The following is a 17,748-nucleotide window of genomic DNA, read 5'->3' as shown; positions in this document are numbered from 1 at the left end:
ATCATCAGCTCCAGCCTTGGGATCGACATCGTTCTCATCGGCGCGCACTTCGTCTTTGCGCACACGAAGCTAGCCAGCATGTTGCCATCCTCGTATCCCAATGGGTCGAACGTTGACATCAGCAGGCTTAAATACTCCCTCTTTGTAGGGACTCGATCTCCACTTAGAACGCTTTTTGACACTCGATGATCCTCGTTGCCATCTCTCCAAAGGAATCGTTAGGAACATCGATCCTCGGGTCGGATCAGCACTTGGTGGAACATCTCCTTGATGTCACCGCATACTTCGACTGCTTCTTCCCTGAAGTGGAAGAGCACGGCTGGCAAGGGCTTGTAGTGCTGAGGCCCCTTGTCCAGCGCCGAACTTAGCGAGGTTCCTCCAACATTGGCGGCAGCAACGAACACAAGCCGGACCTTACCGGGCTTGTTCGGGTTTTCGACACCAAAATGTGGCAAATACCATAGATTGTCGCTCTTCACCGTGACCTCATTCGGCTGCAGCTTCCTCGCATATCCTTTGGATACGTAATCCTTGATGATCCGATCGTATTCCAGCGCCAACTGCCCGTTGCGCTTTAACTTCTTCTCTACGTTGAACCCATCCAAGCTCATTTGCGTCCGCATACGGTCCCTCTTTGGCAAACCGCCTCGTCCTAAGTGGCAATCCCAAATGTCCATGGTCCAGTCCGATGAGCAACTTCGGCACCATGTTGCTGTAGGGCTTCATCGGCAGACGCGCATCCTTATGCACGCCCTGGACATTTCGTCGACATAACGTCTGCATCGGCAGAATCAAACTCGAAACGGCGTACACGTTCCTCAAGGCGTGGCGAGTGGGCTTCCCAGCTCCACTTATCTCAAGGCTCACCACGTTGGTGGGCTCTCTGCTGGCCTTTCCTCCAAACCATTGAATGTTCAGCTGTGTCGATGTTTGCCTTGGACTCCCAGATCCCTCTGTAGCCCGTCGTCGGTCATCGTGACGGAGGATCCTTCATCCAAGAGTCTCCACATGGCGACCAGCTCCGTACAGCGTTACTGGCAGTATACGGAACAAAAGTCGGCCTCCCTCGGCGTCAATGCAGCTTAAATTCCTCTGCACGGGTGCCTCCGCTTCCCTTCTCTCCAGGCTGTTTCTGAGGACAACCGACTGCTGGCTCCTCTCGTGGTCCCTGTAACCACCTCGTGGCGAAGACCTCCTGTCCGGGCTGCGTCTGGAAACTGCTGACTGCTGGTTTCCTCCGTCGTGGCGCCTGAAGCCACTTCTCTGCTCCGGCCATCTTCGCCTCTCGTCCGCGCCATGTAGCAGACGGTGATGCAACTTGTGGCATCCGTTGATCTGGCACTCGCTATGCACATTGCAGGATTTGGTCGTATGACTACTTCGTAAGCATGTGAAGCTGAGCCGATGCCTCCTTACCATGCCTGGTGGCGAAGCTCCGATGAACTCTCTACATCTCGGGTTAGCATGTTGCCCTCCACAGATTGGACAACCTCCATGCCGATCATCCCATTGCTCGCGTCCGTTCTGGTCGACGCTCGCATGCAGAACTCGACGCCTCGGCTCCTTTCCCTCGACGTCCAAAATCATACACACGATGTTTGCGTACTCCTGTAGCCACGCGCTGAAGTGCGCTACAGTCGGAAAGGGCTCGATCGACACAGCGTGCCTTGCCCAATCCACTCGCTTGCTTGTAGGAAACTTCGCCACAAGCTCCTCCATGAAGGTTGGGTTCCCCAGTTGCTGTTCCGCCTTCGCAGACTGCAAGAAGGCCGTGAGGTTACGAAGGAAACGATCCTCGCCAGGTGCTGCTCTGAGATCGGTTGCACCTCTCGCACGTTGTTCAGCTGGCTGCGTGTAAGATGCTGCGGTCGGCCAATTCTAAAACGCAGCACCTCCATCACGGCGCAGAGGTTTCCTGGATGAATCAGCAGTGACTTCACTGTCTCGCTGGCTTCATCCTTCAGCGCCTTCAAAAACCTCTGGTTGTTCTCCAGGTATGTGCAGTTGTATGCTTGGGTCGTCTCCACAAACGCACAGTTACAGATAGGCCACTCCTCGGGCTGCCCTCCAAGTACAGGAAGGTCTCGAAGCCTCCTTCGTCCCATGCTTTTGCCACGTTGTGGATGCTCCCGCACGGTAGCACGAATCCATGCGCAGCACTTGTAGCACACAGTGGCTCCACAAGATGATTGCTAGTCGTTAGCAATGGCGGTCCACTCCAATATGGAGCGTGTAGACCGCACTGCTAGCACCAACACCGCTAGGTGGGACCGGTCCGACCCCGTTAGTCCTGCTCCACTACTCGCTTGGTGCTGATCCCCTCGCGTTGTTGTAGAGGTGGCTTCCCCTCCGTTCAGCCGGGAACTCCTCCTGGGGGGACTGCTGCATCCCAGGTCCAAATATGGCGCTGCCTCAGCGCGCTTTAAAACGGCTGCACCTGTGCCTCCTGACCGCTGGCTGCGGTCTCCTCGACTGAAGCTGCCTGCGTCTCCCGGTCGCTGGCTGCGACTCCGTCCGTACCCAGTTTTTTGACTCTGACTAAAAACATTGGCAATGGTATGCATAAATTATTTGACAAAAAGTTTTTTGTTTAGGTCCCTTAACTTATATTATGACCAGTTTTGTATAAACAGCCAAATAACAGCCAATTACCGAAAAACCTATAATTTTGCAAAGAATGGTGTAAAAATATGAATGCAATTTAAAGTATTAAATAATATGTTTAGCTCAGAATTACGAATTTAAAATAAAAACATTTCTATTATGTTAACGGAAAATATTTTACCATAATTTTCATTAAGGGGGGGGGTAAGGTTAATTCGGTGCAAAAAAGGCCACTTTTCAAAAAATTATTGTGGCGAAACGGCTAAAGTTAGCTTAATGAATTAAATACCATATAATAACACAACATTTGAATAATTTTTGATACATTTTGTATTGAGAAATATTTAGAGGTAGAGGAGTTATAGGGAATCTCCCGAGTCGCCTCCAAAAAAAGTTGTTTTGCGGTGTACATCCTAACAGTCCACACGATCATCCGATCTAAAAAAATTATACCTCATTCGTTGAAGGATAAGTGTCCCGAGGTATTCAGGAAGCGTTTTTTTTTTTTTAGTTTTTTTGTGATTTTTTAGGAAATTTGAAAGTCAAAAACCCGATTTTTGACTAAAAAAAAAACGTTATTTCTTAATTTAAAAATATATAAAAATTAAAAATTAAAAAAAGGCCGACGTGAATACCTGAGGAATTAGTTAAAGAATGTGTGTGCCAAATTTCAAATCGATCGGTCTAGTAGTTTTTTTGTAATCGTGTACACCGATTTGAAAAATTGAATTTCTCAGGAGAGCGCTTTAAACTTTGTGATTCTCATGCATTGAACACCAACCGACTTTCGTTCAACTCCGCATAACCGTCAATTTTACTCTGATCGATGTAAAACTTGGACACAATATTCTTAAGATGTTGAACTTAAAAAATAAAAAATAAAAAAAAATTTACGAAAAAAAAAATTAAATACCTTACCTCCCCCCTTAATGGAGGTGTTACAAAAGGCATCTCAAGTGGAAACGAGGCGTAAGCTAGCATCGATATATATACTTACTTCATTCTATTATCGATCCTTCATATTATCGATTATTTGTCCAGCTCTATTGGATATGCAAATTTATTTATAATCTTATATATATAAATTCTGTTTTTTTTTCTTAATTCAGTGAAAATATTACTCAGCCCTTTTTTAAGTTTCCTTCACATATCTTTTCATGTTTTCGTGCTGTTGTGTTTGTTATGTTTATGAAAATTGCTACTGCGATGCAGGCATACGACAAAAGAAGTGCAAATTATGCGACAGCGTCTTGGAAATGGCGACATTGCGACAAAAGCAATAAACCGTCTATCCTCCGCAGACCCTAAGTATAACAGGTGCAAAGCAGATAGATCATAAAAACAAGTACGATTATATATGTACATACCACAAAGTGCTTACAACGGCAGCTTGTTTTACTGTGTGTGCGACAGTTTAGCTCCTCGGTGTGTGTGTGTGTCTATAGAAAGTGCGCACGTCAGGCGTTGACTAGTAAATTATGTCCAGAATCACATTGACCACGTTAGCGCACAGAGAAGGCATCAACATAACCGACATTAACACCAGTGGGAGCGACAATAGTAAAAACAGCGACAATCGGACGGGCACTTTGACGCATCTTATGGAAGGACATGAGACTCGTGGAGCAACGGGTCCAGGTGAAGGAACTGCGTCTGGGTTTATATCTGATGGAGCGGACCACTTGCGACGCCAAAGCAGTCGTTTGCAGACTTCCCGTTTTGCCTGTCTTAGGAGCTGCGGCAACTTTCTTACATATCTGGTACGACTGCGCAGTACTCCTGACGAACTCGAACAACGTTATAAGTCTAAAGAGATCGATAAAATCTTGGAGAAGGAAAAACATACGTTTCGACGTCAGGTGAGTCACATATACGGCGGATTAGACGTTACCAAGAAGTACCGATACCACCCCTGCAAAATCGGGTTGGGGCTGTTCTACTCTTCTAAAAACAAGAAAGGAAGCTAACTTCGGCATGCCGAAGTTTGTATATCCTTGCAGATTGGTTTTCATATTTATATCATAAATTATAATGCCGAAAACAGACACTAATCAGAGTTTCATATCGTTTTACCTATACTTATTATGTTTACAGTTTGACAGTTACCGTTATACATTCCCAGCTTTACATTTTCTCTACATCTGCGGATCGCTTCTATGGCAACTATATGATATAGTTGCCCGATTTTCATAATATTCTTACCAAAATTCTGAAATAATACTAAAAGCTCATGAAAGTAGATGAAAATACGTTGAAAAACAACGAAGTTATAATTTTTTCTATTACTTTCCCTATCGTTCCTATGGCAGCTATAAGATATAGTCGTCCGATTTTCATAAAATTTTTAACAACATTTTGGATTAATATAAAATGGCTATATCTCAAAAATGATGGAATAATATTGAAAAACAGCCAAGTTATAATTTTTTTCTAAAAATTTATAGAACATTTGTATGGCAGCTATATGATATAGTCACCCGATCCGGCCCGTTCCGACATATGTACACTCCTGCCCACAATTATACGACACCCCGAAAACTTTAGTTTCGACCCTCGTAGGAATGTCGGGAAGCATATTACAACAAATTCAAGTATGCTGAATTAAAGCTTAATGAATTATGCTTAAAATATGATTTTTTTATCTCTGATTGGACCACCCGTTTTTAAATAGCGTTAAAAAAAGCAGAAAAGCCCGATTTTTGCCATGCCTGAAACTGTATCATAGCTATACGACACATGTCAATTTTTTCGATTTACTTAATATTTTATAATTTTAATGGTATATAAAAAATTGTTTAATGATTAATAGAGCCACTTTAAGCCTTGGCAACCTCAAAAAGTCTCTTAGGCATTGAATTAACAAACTTTTTTGGTAAATATTGGTGTAATGGAAACTTTTGACCCAAAATATCACTTTTAAGGGTCTTGACACTCTAAAATTTCTTGTTATTGGCCTAAGCTCGCCTGACTTAAGTAAACTAAATGTTTTAAATTAAATTCAAGCCAGGGGAGCACGGTGGCCAACCCAAAACTCTTATATTGTGATTATTTATGAAGCGCTGGGTCTCTCTAACTTGGTGAATCCTGCATAAAAACATGATATTTTTCCATATGTTGTTCCAAAAATGTTAGAAGACGATCATGAAATACTTTTTTGTATTCTCCACTATTCATCTTGGATCTGGGAAGCACAGATCAAGCGCTTAAGACGCATGAAAGGCTCCCCCAAAACAGCGTTTTGAAAAAATAAGTTTAACCTCATGTAAATCTGTCCAATAGTGTCAAAACCAATCTGGGCCGTCAAGATAAACATTTTTTTCGTCAGAAAAAATTATCTACCTAAAAAATATTGAAAAAAAACTGTATAATCAAAAATAAGTTAAAATGTCATACTGAGGCCAGTGTCTCCAAGACTTTTTCCTAAAAATTTAAGTTGTTCTGTTTTGTAGCTCATTTTTAAGAATGGAGCCGTCTTTAAGACTACTCTGACTACGTACTACGATGATTTCAGTGTCCGCCAGACAGTCATTCGTGACACAGGCTGACTGCAACTAGCGGCAAGTGTGGCGCTCCAAGCAATCGAATAGCTAAATCTAAGAATTATGCGACGTTCATGGCGGTCGGGCAACTTGGGATCCTTCCAGAGCTTTGCTTCACTCCATATTAATCCGAATTTAAAAAAAACTTGGGGTAAAACAACGTATTTGATACATTTTCTGCGATATTTCGCTTACATTAAAGCCAGCATCGTTGTAAGCCCTTATTCTTCCCTTTTTTTCGTCGGATAACAAACATCCACTTGACATTTTATTTCCAAATCATTAAAATGTTACCAGAAACATAAAAAAAATTATTTGAATCCAAATAATTACCTCTAGCCGTTAAAATTGACATGTGTCGTATAGCTATGATACAGTTTCAGGCATGGCAAAAATCGGGCTTTTCTGCTTTTTTTAACGCTATTTAAAAACGGGTGGTCCAATCAGAGATAAAAAAATCATATTTTAAGCAGAATTCATTAAGCTTTAATTCTGCATACTTGAATTTGTTGTAATATGCTTCCCGACTTTCCTACGAGGGTCGAAACTAAAGTTTTCGGGGTGTCGTATAATTGTGGGCAGGAGTGTATATAGCAGTGAAAGTATATAGAAGACTATATGCAAAGATTCATTCAGATAACTTTAAAACTGAGGGACTAATTTGCGTATAAACGGACAGACGGACGGACAGACTTCACTGCGTTGCAAACTTCTGATTGAAATTATAATCCCCTGCAAGGGTATAAAAATGTAGCACGCAGTCTCGGCCTAATGCTATGTTTATATGGACAAAGCAGGTCTAAAATGTAGTAACCTGATGAGTGTGCAGTAATGCAGTATCATTTTAAAATTGCATTCTTAGCACGTCGCAGCAGAATTATGATTTATTAGAAAGAAAACAAGTATCGGCATTGTGTTGGATTTTTACATTATAAATTGCTTAAATTACTTAAGGAATATCGATAGGAATACAAACGCTGACTTGCTAATTTTTGAAAATTTAGTGAATAATTAGGGTAAGGTGGGGTAAAGCCGACAGTGTGGGTAAACCCGACCTCCCTCTGTTTTCGAAAATCGGAAGCACTACGCAAACTAATATTAGTGTTGTCGTGTAGAGCATCGAAAACAATGAAAATGGTGGTATGACAGCATTTTATTAGTCAACATTTAGATGGTCAAACGACAACAAGTTTGTTTTCACAATTTTGACTTTCATTTTTGTGCATAACTAACTGCAGGATATTTCTTAATGTCAAAGTTATCGCATGAAAAGGTAAGTGGATTTAGATTCTTTGAAAAAAGTCCTACAAAGTGCATATAAGTTTGGTTCATTTGTTTTCATAATTTCTTTTTTAATTGCGTTTTTATGAAAAATTACGTGGTGGGGCAAATCCGACCTCTAAATAGTGGGGTAAATCCTGCCGCAAAAAAAGCCAAAAAAAACAACTATCACACCAAAAACAATCAACATCGCAGCCAACCAGACGTTCAACTCGAACGAAAAAACGCCAGCAAGCTATTTGAGCAGCGAATCAGATGATACTGATTAATTATTTTGCTATTTTCATTTTTTTAATTCTATTATCTTTTATTACCATTATATAATATAACATTGATTGATTTATCATTGCAAAACCTATATTTAGGTTATATCTGTACTAAATCAACCAAAAACATAGGCGGTCGGGTTTACCCCATCATTTTTGAACATAGCAAAAATGAACTTTTTCGTAAAACGCTTGTATCTCAAAACTTTTCAAAGGTATGAATAAAATGCTATGCATAGAAAGTTGCGCAGAAGTCTAACCTTTAATTTGGTATATATAACGACTTGATCCGATGTAAAATAAGCATGTTATAGCCAAAACCATTTACTAGGCCGGCTTTACCCCACCTTACCCTATTTTAGGTAATTTTCTCTCCGTCTCAAAATGTATTTTGTATATACATATGTATATATATTTATTTAGTCTTATAGCAAATACTCAGCGTTTGAAAAGCTACGCTACTCCTGTAGTTTTTCGTTTTGCTATCGCTACCGCTCTCACTTTGACGAGAGCCGTAGCAGAAAAACGGCTAAGCTTATGCTCTGCTCTGCTCGTAGTTTTGTCGCTTCAAAAACTATAGCAAAAAAAGAAAAGCAATGCTCTGCGTAGCCGTAAAAAAAAATTGAGAGCGAGATGGGAGCAGAGCAAAAGGAACTTCGTCGTATGCTACGGCTTTCGTGGCTATAAACTCATTTCTTTAGAGACAATTAATTTTAGTTTCATATGCAAACGTTTTTGTTGCATATTTTTCATTTAATATGAAAAAAACAGCCAAGTTACCATTTTTTTTTTTTAATTTACCGAACATTTGTATGGCAGCTATATGATATAGTCGTCCGATCCGGCCCGTTCCGACATATGTAGCAGTGAGAGCATATAGAAGACTATATGCAAAGTTTTATTCAGATAGCTTTAAAACTGAGGGACTAGTTTGCGTAGAAACGGACAGACGGACAGACGGACAGACAGACAGACGGACAGATGGACATGGCTAGATCGACTCGGCTGTTAATGCTGATCAAGAATATATATACTTTATAGGGTCGGAAAGGTCTCCTTCACTGCGTTGCAAACTTCTGACTGAAATTATAATACCCTGCAAAGGAATAAAAAAGCTGACAAAGTTTTGAAAAAAAAAATTTTTGACAAAACTTGGAAAAAAAATTTATTGACAGAAAAAAATGGGGAAAATTTTTGAAAAAAAAAAATTAGACAAAATTAAAAAAATGACAAAATGTCGACAAAATTTTATTAAAAAAATTGTGGACAAAATTTTGAAAAAAAAATGTTTGACATTTTGAAAAAAAAATGTTAAAAAATTTTTGGAAAAAAAAAATTACAAACTTTTGAAAAAAAAAAACAAACCAAATATACATAAATTCAGCTGCAGAAGAGGTGATGATAGAGAAATATGACAATTTTTCAAAAATTCTTCAACAATTAATACAACAAAAAAATTTTTTCTTTCCCCTAGCGTTATTTTTTAGCTATCATCAAAATTTGCTGGCTATTTCTAGCTTTTTTCGAAGTTGGGTTTAGCTTTTTCAAGCCCTGAAGAGTTGGCAACACTGCGTAGCATATGACAAAATTCCCTTTGCTCTGCTCCCATCTCGCTCTCAATTTACTGTTACGTCTACGCAGAGCATCGATTTTCATTTTTTGCAATTGCTATAGCTATAGTTTTTGAAGCGACAAAACTACGAGCAAAGCAGAGCATAGGCTTTGCTGTTCTTCTGCTAAGGCCCTGCTACGGCTGACAATTTAGGGTTATTTTAATATGTTAAGAATTAATATATTAAGAATTATCCGCCACATCAAGAACTCCACGAAACCCACCTTAACAATATAACTTCATTACCAATCCCTTATGCTGCAGTAATAGCATCAATAGTTTCGGAGGAGCAGCCCTCCTAGTACATAATTTAATCTCCCACTCACTAAAAACTGACTTTAAAGCCGTTGGGATCTCAATACAAAAAAAAAAAAAAAAACAAATACAGATCTCATACCCCATATCTCCATTAAAACAATTTAACTTAAAGAAAATGTTTTAGCCCCATCTACCCCACATGCTATCGTCTTTGGCGACTTCAAAAGCTGGGTATTTTGCCTTGAAAACATGATTAAATATAAAAAAGCTAATGCCATATTCAAAAGGTCAATTAGGATTGCTAAAAAAGCCTCTATTGTAAACTTCACCTTCGAAATCCCGCAGAACTCCGATCCTTCAAAAATGTGGACAGACATCAAACGGCTCTGCGGAATCTACTCGTCAAATTATATATAATACATAACTCACTAAAAGCAAAGACAATAGAGTCATCCATACATTTGTTTTGCAAAATGAGGCTACATTTTTGATCGCGTTCTCCCGCTCTCACAAAGTTGAAAGCGTAAAAATCTAAAAATAGAATGCGCTTGCTTGTTTGAGTAAAAACAAGAACACTCAACCGCGTATGTGTGGGTGAAAATTTTACCATATATACACACTTGGCGAGGAACAAATGAAATATGGAATTTAAAATTGGCGCCAAAGCTACAAGCATGCCCAAAATAGTTGTTGGCGTTTTTTTTTTTTGTATATTCTTGCCCCAAAGTGTCCCCAATTGCTACTATTTAATATAAAAGCCTACTTCTTCTTTAATTATAGATTTGGAAAGCCTATACTACCTATACACACTCATCGGGGAATTTGATCTTTGTTAGAGAAATTTCATTAGAGAAACTCAAATTCCTCGTCATCTAATTCATTATAAGTTAGTGCGGATAAAATCTGACGCAATCTGTGCTTTTGCAGTTTTACAACAGCCAAAATAGTTGGTAAATGCTCCTTTTCAATTTTGCAACTGCCAATTCGACAGCCTTTGTTTACGTTTTCATGAGCCACAGCTGATCGATCAGCTGTTCGGATGCAGATACACTTTGATGTGGGAACACGAGTTTCGCATCTGCCGTTCCTCACAGATGCGCTGTGTGGGAAGACCGTACTAGAAATGGATAGCGGAGTAGAGGACATGTTCGCATTAAGCATACAGGAAATTCAGCTTTTCTTTAAAATGTCATTTTGTAGTTGGGACCATGATACAATCTATGATTGTATCATGGTTGGGACCCTATGGAATCCCTATGGAATTCTGGATCTCACAAATGTCAACTATGCCCTTGCTAGCTAAGGTGGCATTAAGTTGCCTGATCACGCCTGCTAGTTCGGTTTCATCTGAACGGTTTGCTTCTGCAAACGTAGTCGAATGACAGACTAGCATGTAACCGAACGATTTTTTTCTAAAATCATTAAAAACAGATTTGTATTAAATAAAACCACTCAATTGTCTATACCATATCCTTCATAATGTTATTATTGTTCTATACCAAGGATAGTGAATAAGAGTTGCTTGAGAGCGGGTTCGATGATTTCTATTCATTTCTATTTTTAAATTAAAAACAGTCTATTATGTCTCAAATAGCTCTTATTTGCTGTTAATGGTTGATAAAATCAAATATAACGATTTTTAGGCTCCAAATTTACACAAATTTTCAGATACAGGAAATCATTATCCAAGTTTTGCTAAACATTAAAAAATATAAAAAAATCGATATATCGATATTTTTTACGATATTTTTAAATATCATCGAGAGATATTTTTTTAACAGCAAATATCATCAATACGTTTTTTTTTAAAAACCAACCACCCTAAGTACTGGTAAAAGCTGTTTTACCGGTAAACCTGCATTTAAATTTTTTTTTGCCTGTAAGACGATTCAGCATTTTCCGTTGGGGATGATTAAGGGGGGACATCTGAGTAACTGGCAAAAAAAAGCCCATTTTCTAGAATTTTTTTTGGCCAAATGAAAAAGCCAATCGAAAAGTTTTAAAGTAGGTTTGTTAATGTTAGATGTGAACTACAAAATAAATTTTTTTGTTAATAAATTGAAAACAAAATGGCGGCTGTGCAGCATGTCTTCGTAGGCCCTATTTTTTTGAAAGGGGTCCATGGCCGAAAACCTAACCTAAAATGTTCAATTTTCATGAAAAAAAAACGTCACAAAATTGTTGATAAAAAAAAAGTAAGCAAAAAAAAAAAATCTTACGTACGTCGATAGCCATAGGTATTTTGGATATACTGTCAAAATTTCAGATCGATCGGTTAAGATTTGTTCGAGTTATGTTTTCGGCCAACTCAAAAAAAGTGGTTTTGAGAAAAACGCGTTTAAAGTTTTAAAATCGTATATGATTACATGTGAGGCATCGCCGTAGAATGGAAAATTTCGACACTTAGAAACTTTTGCCGGACTCTATCTTTTGATATGTTATTTTTAAGACCATAAAGTATTTTTTAAGCAAAAAAAAAATTTTTCGATTTTTAAAAAAAGTTACTCAGATGTCCCCCCTTAAACACAAAGTAATATTGACGCCGCACAGTAGCGCCTTTTCTCATTTAGCGTTGCAAAAATCATATCTTTTGAACCAAATAAGGTAATCGAATAATTTAAACGGCATTGGACAGGTAATGGTTGTAAAATATATATATGTACTGCATAAAGTACCACGCCCACAAATACGCCTTTTTAAAGGGTATCAAAGTGAAAAAATAATTTTTTTCAATGAAAACAATTTTTAAAAAATATTTTTTATTTAATTTTTTATGTTTATTTTTATGTATTTGCTCAAATAAAAATAATTTGAAAACTGAAAAAAATTTTTTTTTAATTCGAAGTGTAACCGCCACGCGCTACAGTTAGTATATTTCTTGAAATGTATGAAATTGTGTTGGTATTTTGGTATATTTTACCCTGAGTTGTTTTGGTTTTTTGCGTTGCATTTCCGCAGACGCAGCTCGACGCAGCCGATGAAAGTTAATTCTGGTCCAGGAAAGATCCACGTAACTTGTAGACATAGTGTAGTCAGTGGCTTTCATTGGCTTCAGAAGTTATAGACTACTTTAGGCAGAAAAAGGTGAAAAAAATGGACACCTGTCAGGTAGCGATTTACCTGTAGAAGCCCAAATCAAAGTGTCGCTTTTTTTAGGTTATTTTATAGTTTATGAATGTATCTATCATTTAAAGTAAAAACCATGACCATTGGTTTTATGGTTTTTTTGTAATATTACCTGAAAGTCACCCAATTTACACATTTTTTTTTGTATGATCCAAAAATCGAAACAAAGTTCAACTTTAAATGCTCATAACTTCTACAAAAAAAATCTTAAAATTGATTTTATTGCAGATTCTGAATCCTTGTTAAATTTCCTGTCGAATAAGTATGGTTAAAATCGTTTTTGCGAACATGACTTTTTTGATTTTTGCAACGCTAATTGTTCGAGAGGCGCTACTGTGCGCCGACGCCTTTTGACCCTCCAGTTTAAACGCTTATGACCGACGTGCGTTGCATTTCCTTTAACTACCACCAAAGAGTATAGATCTATATAGAGGGGACATCTCATACAAAAAAATGTGTCGTATGGCGGGTTCCAGCGGTAGAACCCGCATTTTTACCGTGGAACCCGCAATGCTCGATTCTACTTCGAATGTGGGGCACCCAGAGGGCTGCTTCCCAGTTGGTCTAGTGGCTAAGGCATCCGACTGCCAAACTAAGGTGCATGGGTTCAAACCTGGTTAGACTCTAGATTTTCTTCTTTTTGTTTGTTTCTTTTTTTCTTTAGTCTTTGTTTCTTTAGTTTGAGTTTTTGTTTTGTTTTTATACATATGTGATTGATTGTTTATACAAACAAATCAGGAAAATAACAAAAAAAAAAAAAATGGAAATAAAAATAAATAAAAATTTTAGTGGATGGATAAGTTTTTTCATTATAAATCCTTGTTTTTAATGTTTTTATATTTTGTTTGTTCTTTTGAATGGTTTTTATATAATACAGTATGTTATTTATATATTATATTATGTTATTTACATATATATTATATTATGTTATTTATATGAGTTATTAACGGGATTTAAAGCTATTTTGATTTTAAGAGCCTATTCCCCATTCTCTTAGTGAAAAAACATTTTTGCTTAATAAAAGTTTTAAAGCTTCAGTACTTTTTTAAATAATGTAATAAATAAAATGATATATAAAAAATTTTAGTTTTTAATAAAAAAAAACACTCATTATTGTTGCCGACCAACGCTTTAACCAGCACGACCATAGAACACAATATGCACATGCACAATAACCAATGTGACTTTGAAAAACTTTTAACTCTCGCTCTAGCAAAGCCAAATATGAAATTTCGTCTCAACGAATGTTGTCGCGTTCACGCACACATACACACAAAACCCACTTTTAATTATGCATTGTGTACGTAATAAACGAAATCAAAAGTTACCCTGTGCTATAATTGTTTTCGTCTAGTTTTTTAATATTACAATTCATATTTCCATCATTTTTTCTTATCACTGTGCAATTGCTCCATGCATCAAAAAGCATTTGTATAGGTTACACACACCCAAGGTTTTTAGTTCTTTTATACAGGAACTATAGTTTTCTGTTCGAAATAATTTTGATCAAGTATCATATAATATAAAAAAAAAAATAATATAAAATATTACATTATTACAAATTTTCGATGTTATTTATTAAGAAAGCAATAGCGGCCGATACCGACGTTGTAGATGACTTGTGGGTTAAGTCTTCGAAGAGCAAAGAACTCGATTTATATTTTGTTGTATCAATTTACCCTCTTTGGTTTTAGGTCAAACTGCTCCTCCTAGGCGCTGGGGAATCCGGAAAATCGACATTTCTCAAACAAATGCGTATCATTCATGGCATAAATTTTGAACCGGAGTTGCTACGTGAATATCGACATGTGATATACCAAAATGTTATTAGGGGTGAGTCAGTTATTTGCTAAATTCATAAACGTTTACCTAACTATATTTTTATATGTTTAAGGTATGCAAGTCTTGCTGGACGCTCGGGAAAAGCTCAACATACCGTGGGGAAGCGACGGCCGCGAGCAGGATGCTAATGACGCTAAATTAATGGAATGTTATTCAATAGAGGCGCCTAGATTTATGGAATACGCTCCATTAATACACCGACTGTGGCAAGATCGGGGCATTAGAAGAGCATATGAGAGAAGGCGTGAATTTCAAATTGTAAGTTTTTTTTTGTGCATTAAGATTTATACTTTAAGTTATTTATGTAATTTTTCAGTGCGATTCTGTTAGCTATTTTCTAGACGGCATTGAAAGGCTGGCCAACCCAAATTATGAACCCTCGCACAAAGATATTTTACACTGTCGCAAAGCAACTAAAGGTGTTTATGAATTTTGTGTGAAAATACAGGTGGCTTAATTGGTTTTATGTATACTCAAAAATGGATTCTAATCAGAGCTCATAATTCCAGAACATTCCATTTGTATTTGTTGATGTGGGTGGACAGCGAACTCAGCGACAAAAGTGGACTAGATGTTTTGATACTTCTGTGACGTCGATTATATTTTTGGTATCTAGTTCAGAGTTTGATCAGGTGCTTGCGGAAGACAGGTAAAATTTTACAAAAACATCATCGTAAAACGAGTTCAAATCGCATTTATTACCATTACAGAAAAACAAATCGCTTAGATGAATCAAAGAATATTTTCGATACTATTGTGAACAATAACACATTCAAGGGAATTTCAATTATATTATTTTTGAATAAGACCGATTTGCTTGAACAGAAAGTCGGTAATCCTGAGACTGATATTCGCTGGTATTATCCGCAATTTAATGGAAATTCTCACTCGCTTATGGATGTCCAAAACTTTATATTGCAAATGTTCATGAACGTTCGCCGCACCAGCAGCCCCAGTAGGATCTACCATCATTTTACCACTGCCATTAATACGCGCAATATTAATATTGTGTTTAATTCTGTAAAGGATACGATATTGCAGCGTAATTTAAATGCTCTTATGTTGCAGTAGCGACATTCATAAAATATAACAGCAATTAAAAAAAAAAAAACGTAATATAATATAAATACAAGCAAATAGGACTCAATTTTTTATATATATAATACCGACGAATGTGCCTGATGTCTGGAGAATATATTCAATTTTGAAATGGACCCAATTGTTGATAACTTTTTAAAGATGGTTAAACTATTTAGTAATTTGAATTGAATAAAATTATATTACTACTTTATATATATATATATAACATATATGTTTGTATTTTATTTTTAATGCTCAACTGTATATGTCGCAGTTCTCAGAAGAGTTCGAATCGTGAAAGAGTGAAAGAGAGAGCGAGAGACAATCGAAGAGCAAGAAGTGGTAGGAAGATCAGCTCTGGTTTTACAAACGGTCGTCACTTTGAGTTTGGCTCTAAGCGCGATCGGGACTAACTGTGCTATCGAAATGGCTGACTGTGAAAATACACCATCTCCGTTATCAGATGTGGAATCGGCCCTGCCACTGGAAAATGAAAGTGTTATTGCTATGTTAGAAGCACAAAACAGTGCATTGTTGTTATGGGTCTCAGCAAAGCTATGCAAGGAAGTGCTTCTTAGTGGTTGGCAGCGACCTTGATAAACATCTTTAATGCGGGTCCAAATACAATTCGGCCTTTGTTGATCAAAGATGGACTCTTTTGCATGAGTGCTGCATTCAAGTGGTCCAGTTGTTGGCAGTATAGGTCCGAATTGAGCGTTTGGCCATAGGGGAGCAGCTTAAAGTGGATGATTCCCTTCCAATCCCACCAAACACACAGAAGAACCTTCCTGGCCGTCAATCCAGGCTTGGCCACCGTCTGGACAGCTTCACCGCTTTTCGACCACGACCGTTTGCGCTTCAGGTTGTCGTAAGTGACCCACTTTTTATCGCCAGTCACCATCCGCTTCAAAAACGGGTCGATTTTGTTGCGATTCAGAAGCGATTCGCATGCATCCATACGGTCAAAAACGTTTTTTTTTTTTTTGCGTCAAGTCGTGAGGCACCCGTACAGCGAGCTTCTTTTTGAATCCAAGCTTCTTCAAATGCTTTATAACGATTTGATAACTCATGGCCAGCTCTTAACCGATGTTACGGCTGCTACTATGACGGTCTCTTTCGATAAATTCAGCGATTTTAACGCAATTTTCGACTACACGCCTTCCGGAGCGTGGCGTTTCTTCGACCACCTCTGCACCAGAACGAAAACGTTTAAACCATTGTTGTGCGGTAGAAATAGAAACGGTTAGCGCGTGAAAAGAGCGTTTGCAAAGACTCCTAGCAAAAATATAGCAAGACTTTTTTGACAACCTTATATATGTATATGGATGACATAGTAGTAGCATATTTTAGGGTTTTTGTACTATCCCTTGGAAAAATCACTAACAGAGCAATTTTAAGCTTTTAGGTGGTTGAGGACAATTTTATCGAATCCAAACCAGTATTAGCTAACCCTAAACGTGAGACTGAACTTCACACAGACGCTAGTTCACGTGGCTTTGGAGCTGTCCTTATGCAAAGACAAAATGATGGTAAAACCAATGTAGCTGAGTCTAGGTATCATAGTTTCGAGCTCGAAACCCTAGCGATTATCGATGCATTACGTAGATTTAGAGTGTATTCAGAGCATATGGATTTTAAGATAGTGAGAGATTGTAATTCATTAGTGCAAACGTTGAGTAGGAAAGCCACAAACCCTAAGATAGCGAGATAGTCATTGGAATTGGAAAACTACGACTATTCCATAGTTCAGAGACCTGGTGTTAATATGCCTCATGTTGACGCTTTGAGTAGGCAAGTTCAAATTTTAGATGCACTTAGAGAAAATAGTGATAATACCAGTGATACTAGTGATAGATATATTGACTTGATATTGCAAGCTGAACAAATGCTTGACCCTGAAATAATTAAGATAAGAACAGCCGTAGAGGAAGAAAGTTGTACTTAATTTAAATTACTAGATGGTATTATTTACAAAAAGAATAGTGCCGAATCCTTATGCCTATATGCTCCGTGTTGTATGGAGGAACAAAAATTTGGGCTATCCCATTAGAAAATAGTCCACCTAGCTGCTGAAAAATGTAAAAATGATTTATTATAGATTATTTTATAAAATTTATTTATTATTATTATTTATTTATAA

The 17,748-nt window shown here is 37.7% G+C and overlaps 2 protein-coding genes across 4 annotated transcripts; one reads left to right on the top strand and one right to left on the bottom strand.

Moving 5' to 3' along the window:
- Positions 1-218: 218 nt before the first annotated feature.
- Positions 219-677, bottom strand: LOC138928074 (uncharacterized). The gene has a single exon (XM_070284357.1). The coding sequence runs from the start codon at positions 675-677 to the stop codon at positions 219-221; it is 459 nt and encodes a 152-aa protein (XP_070140458.1).
- A 2,980-nt stretch (positions 678-3,657) lies between these two features.
- cta (Guanine nucleotide-binding protein subunit alpha cta) lies at positions 3,658-15,827 on the top strand. 3 transcript variants are annotated; one of them, XM_017179107.3, is made up of 6 exons: positions 3,661-4,463; positions 14,381-14,519; positions 14,581-14,786; positions 14,845-14,976; positions 15,038-15,177; positions 15,239-15,827. In XM_017179107.3, the coding sequence occupies exons 1-6, from the start codon at positions 4,083-4,085 to the stop codon at positions 15,597-15,599; spliced, it is 1,359 nt and encodes a 452-aa protein (XP_017034596.1). In that variant the 5' UTR covers positions 3,661-4,082; the 3' UTR covers positions 15,600-15,827. The 3 variants fall into 3 exon arrangements, 2 of the variants coding, with proteins under 2 accessions (XP_017034604.1, XP_017034596.1); XR_011444511.1 differs by lacking the exon at positions 15,239-15,827 and having other exon boundaries at positions 3,658-4,463; positions 14,859-14,976; positions 15,038-15,063; XM_017179115.3 differs by lacking the exon at positions 15,239-15,827 and having other exon boundaries at positions 3,658-4,463; positions 14,870-14,976; positions 15,038-15,175.
- Positions 15,828-17,748: the final 1,921 nt, after the last annotated feature.

The sequence above is a fragment of the Drosophila kikkawai genome, chromosome 2R (assembly GCF_030179895.1).
Source record: "Drosophila kikkawai strain 14028-0561.14 chromosome 2R, DkikHiC1v2, whole genome shotgun sequence".
NCBI lineage: Eukaryota > Metazoa > Arthropoda > Insecta > Diptera > Drosophilidae > Drosophila > Drosophila kikkawai.
Note: the sequence above shows the minus strand (reverse complement) of the source record. Positions and strands in the feature narration are given on the sequence as shown.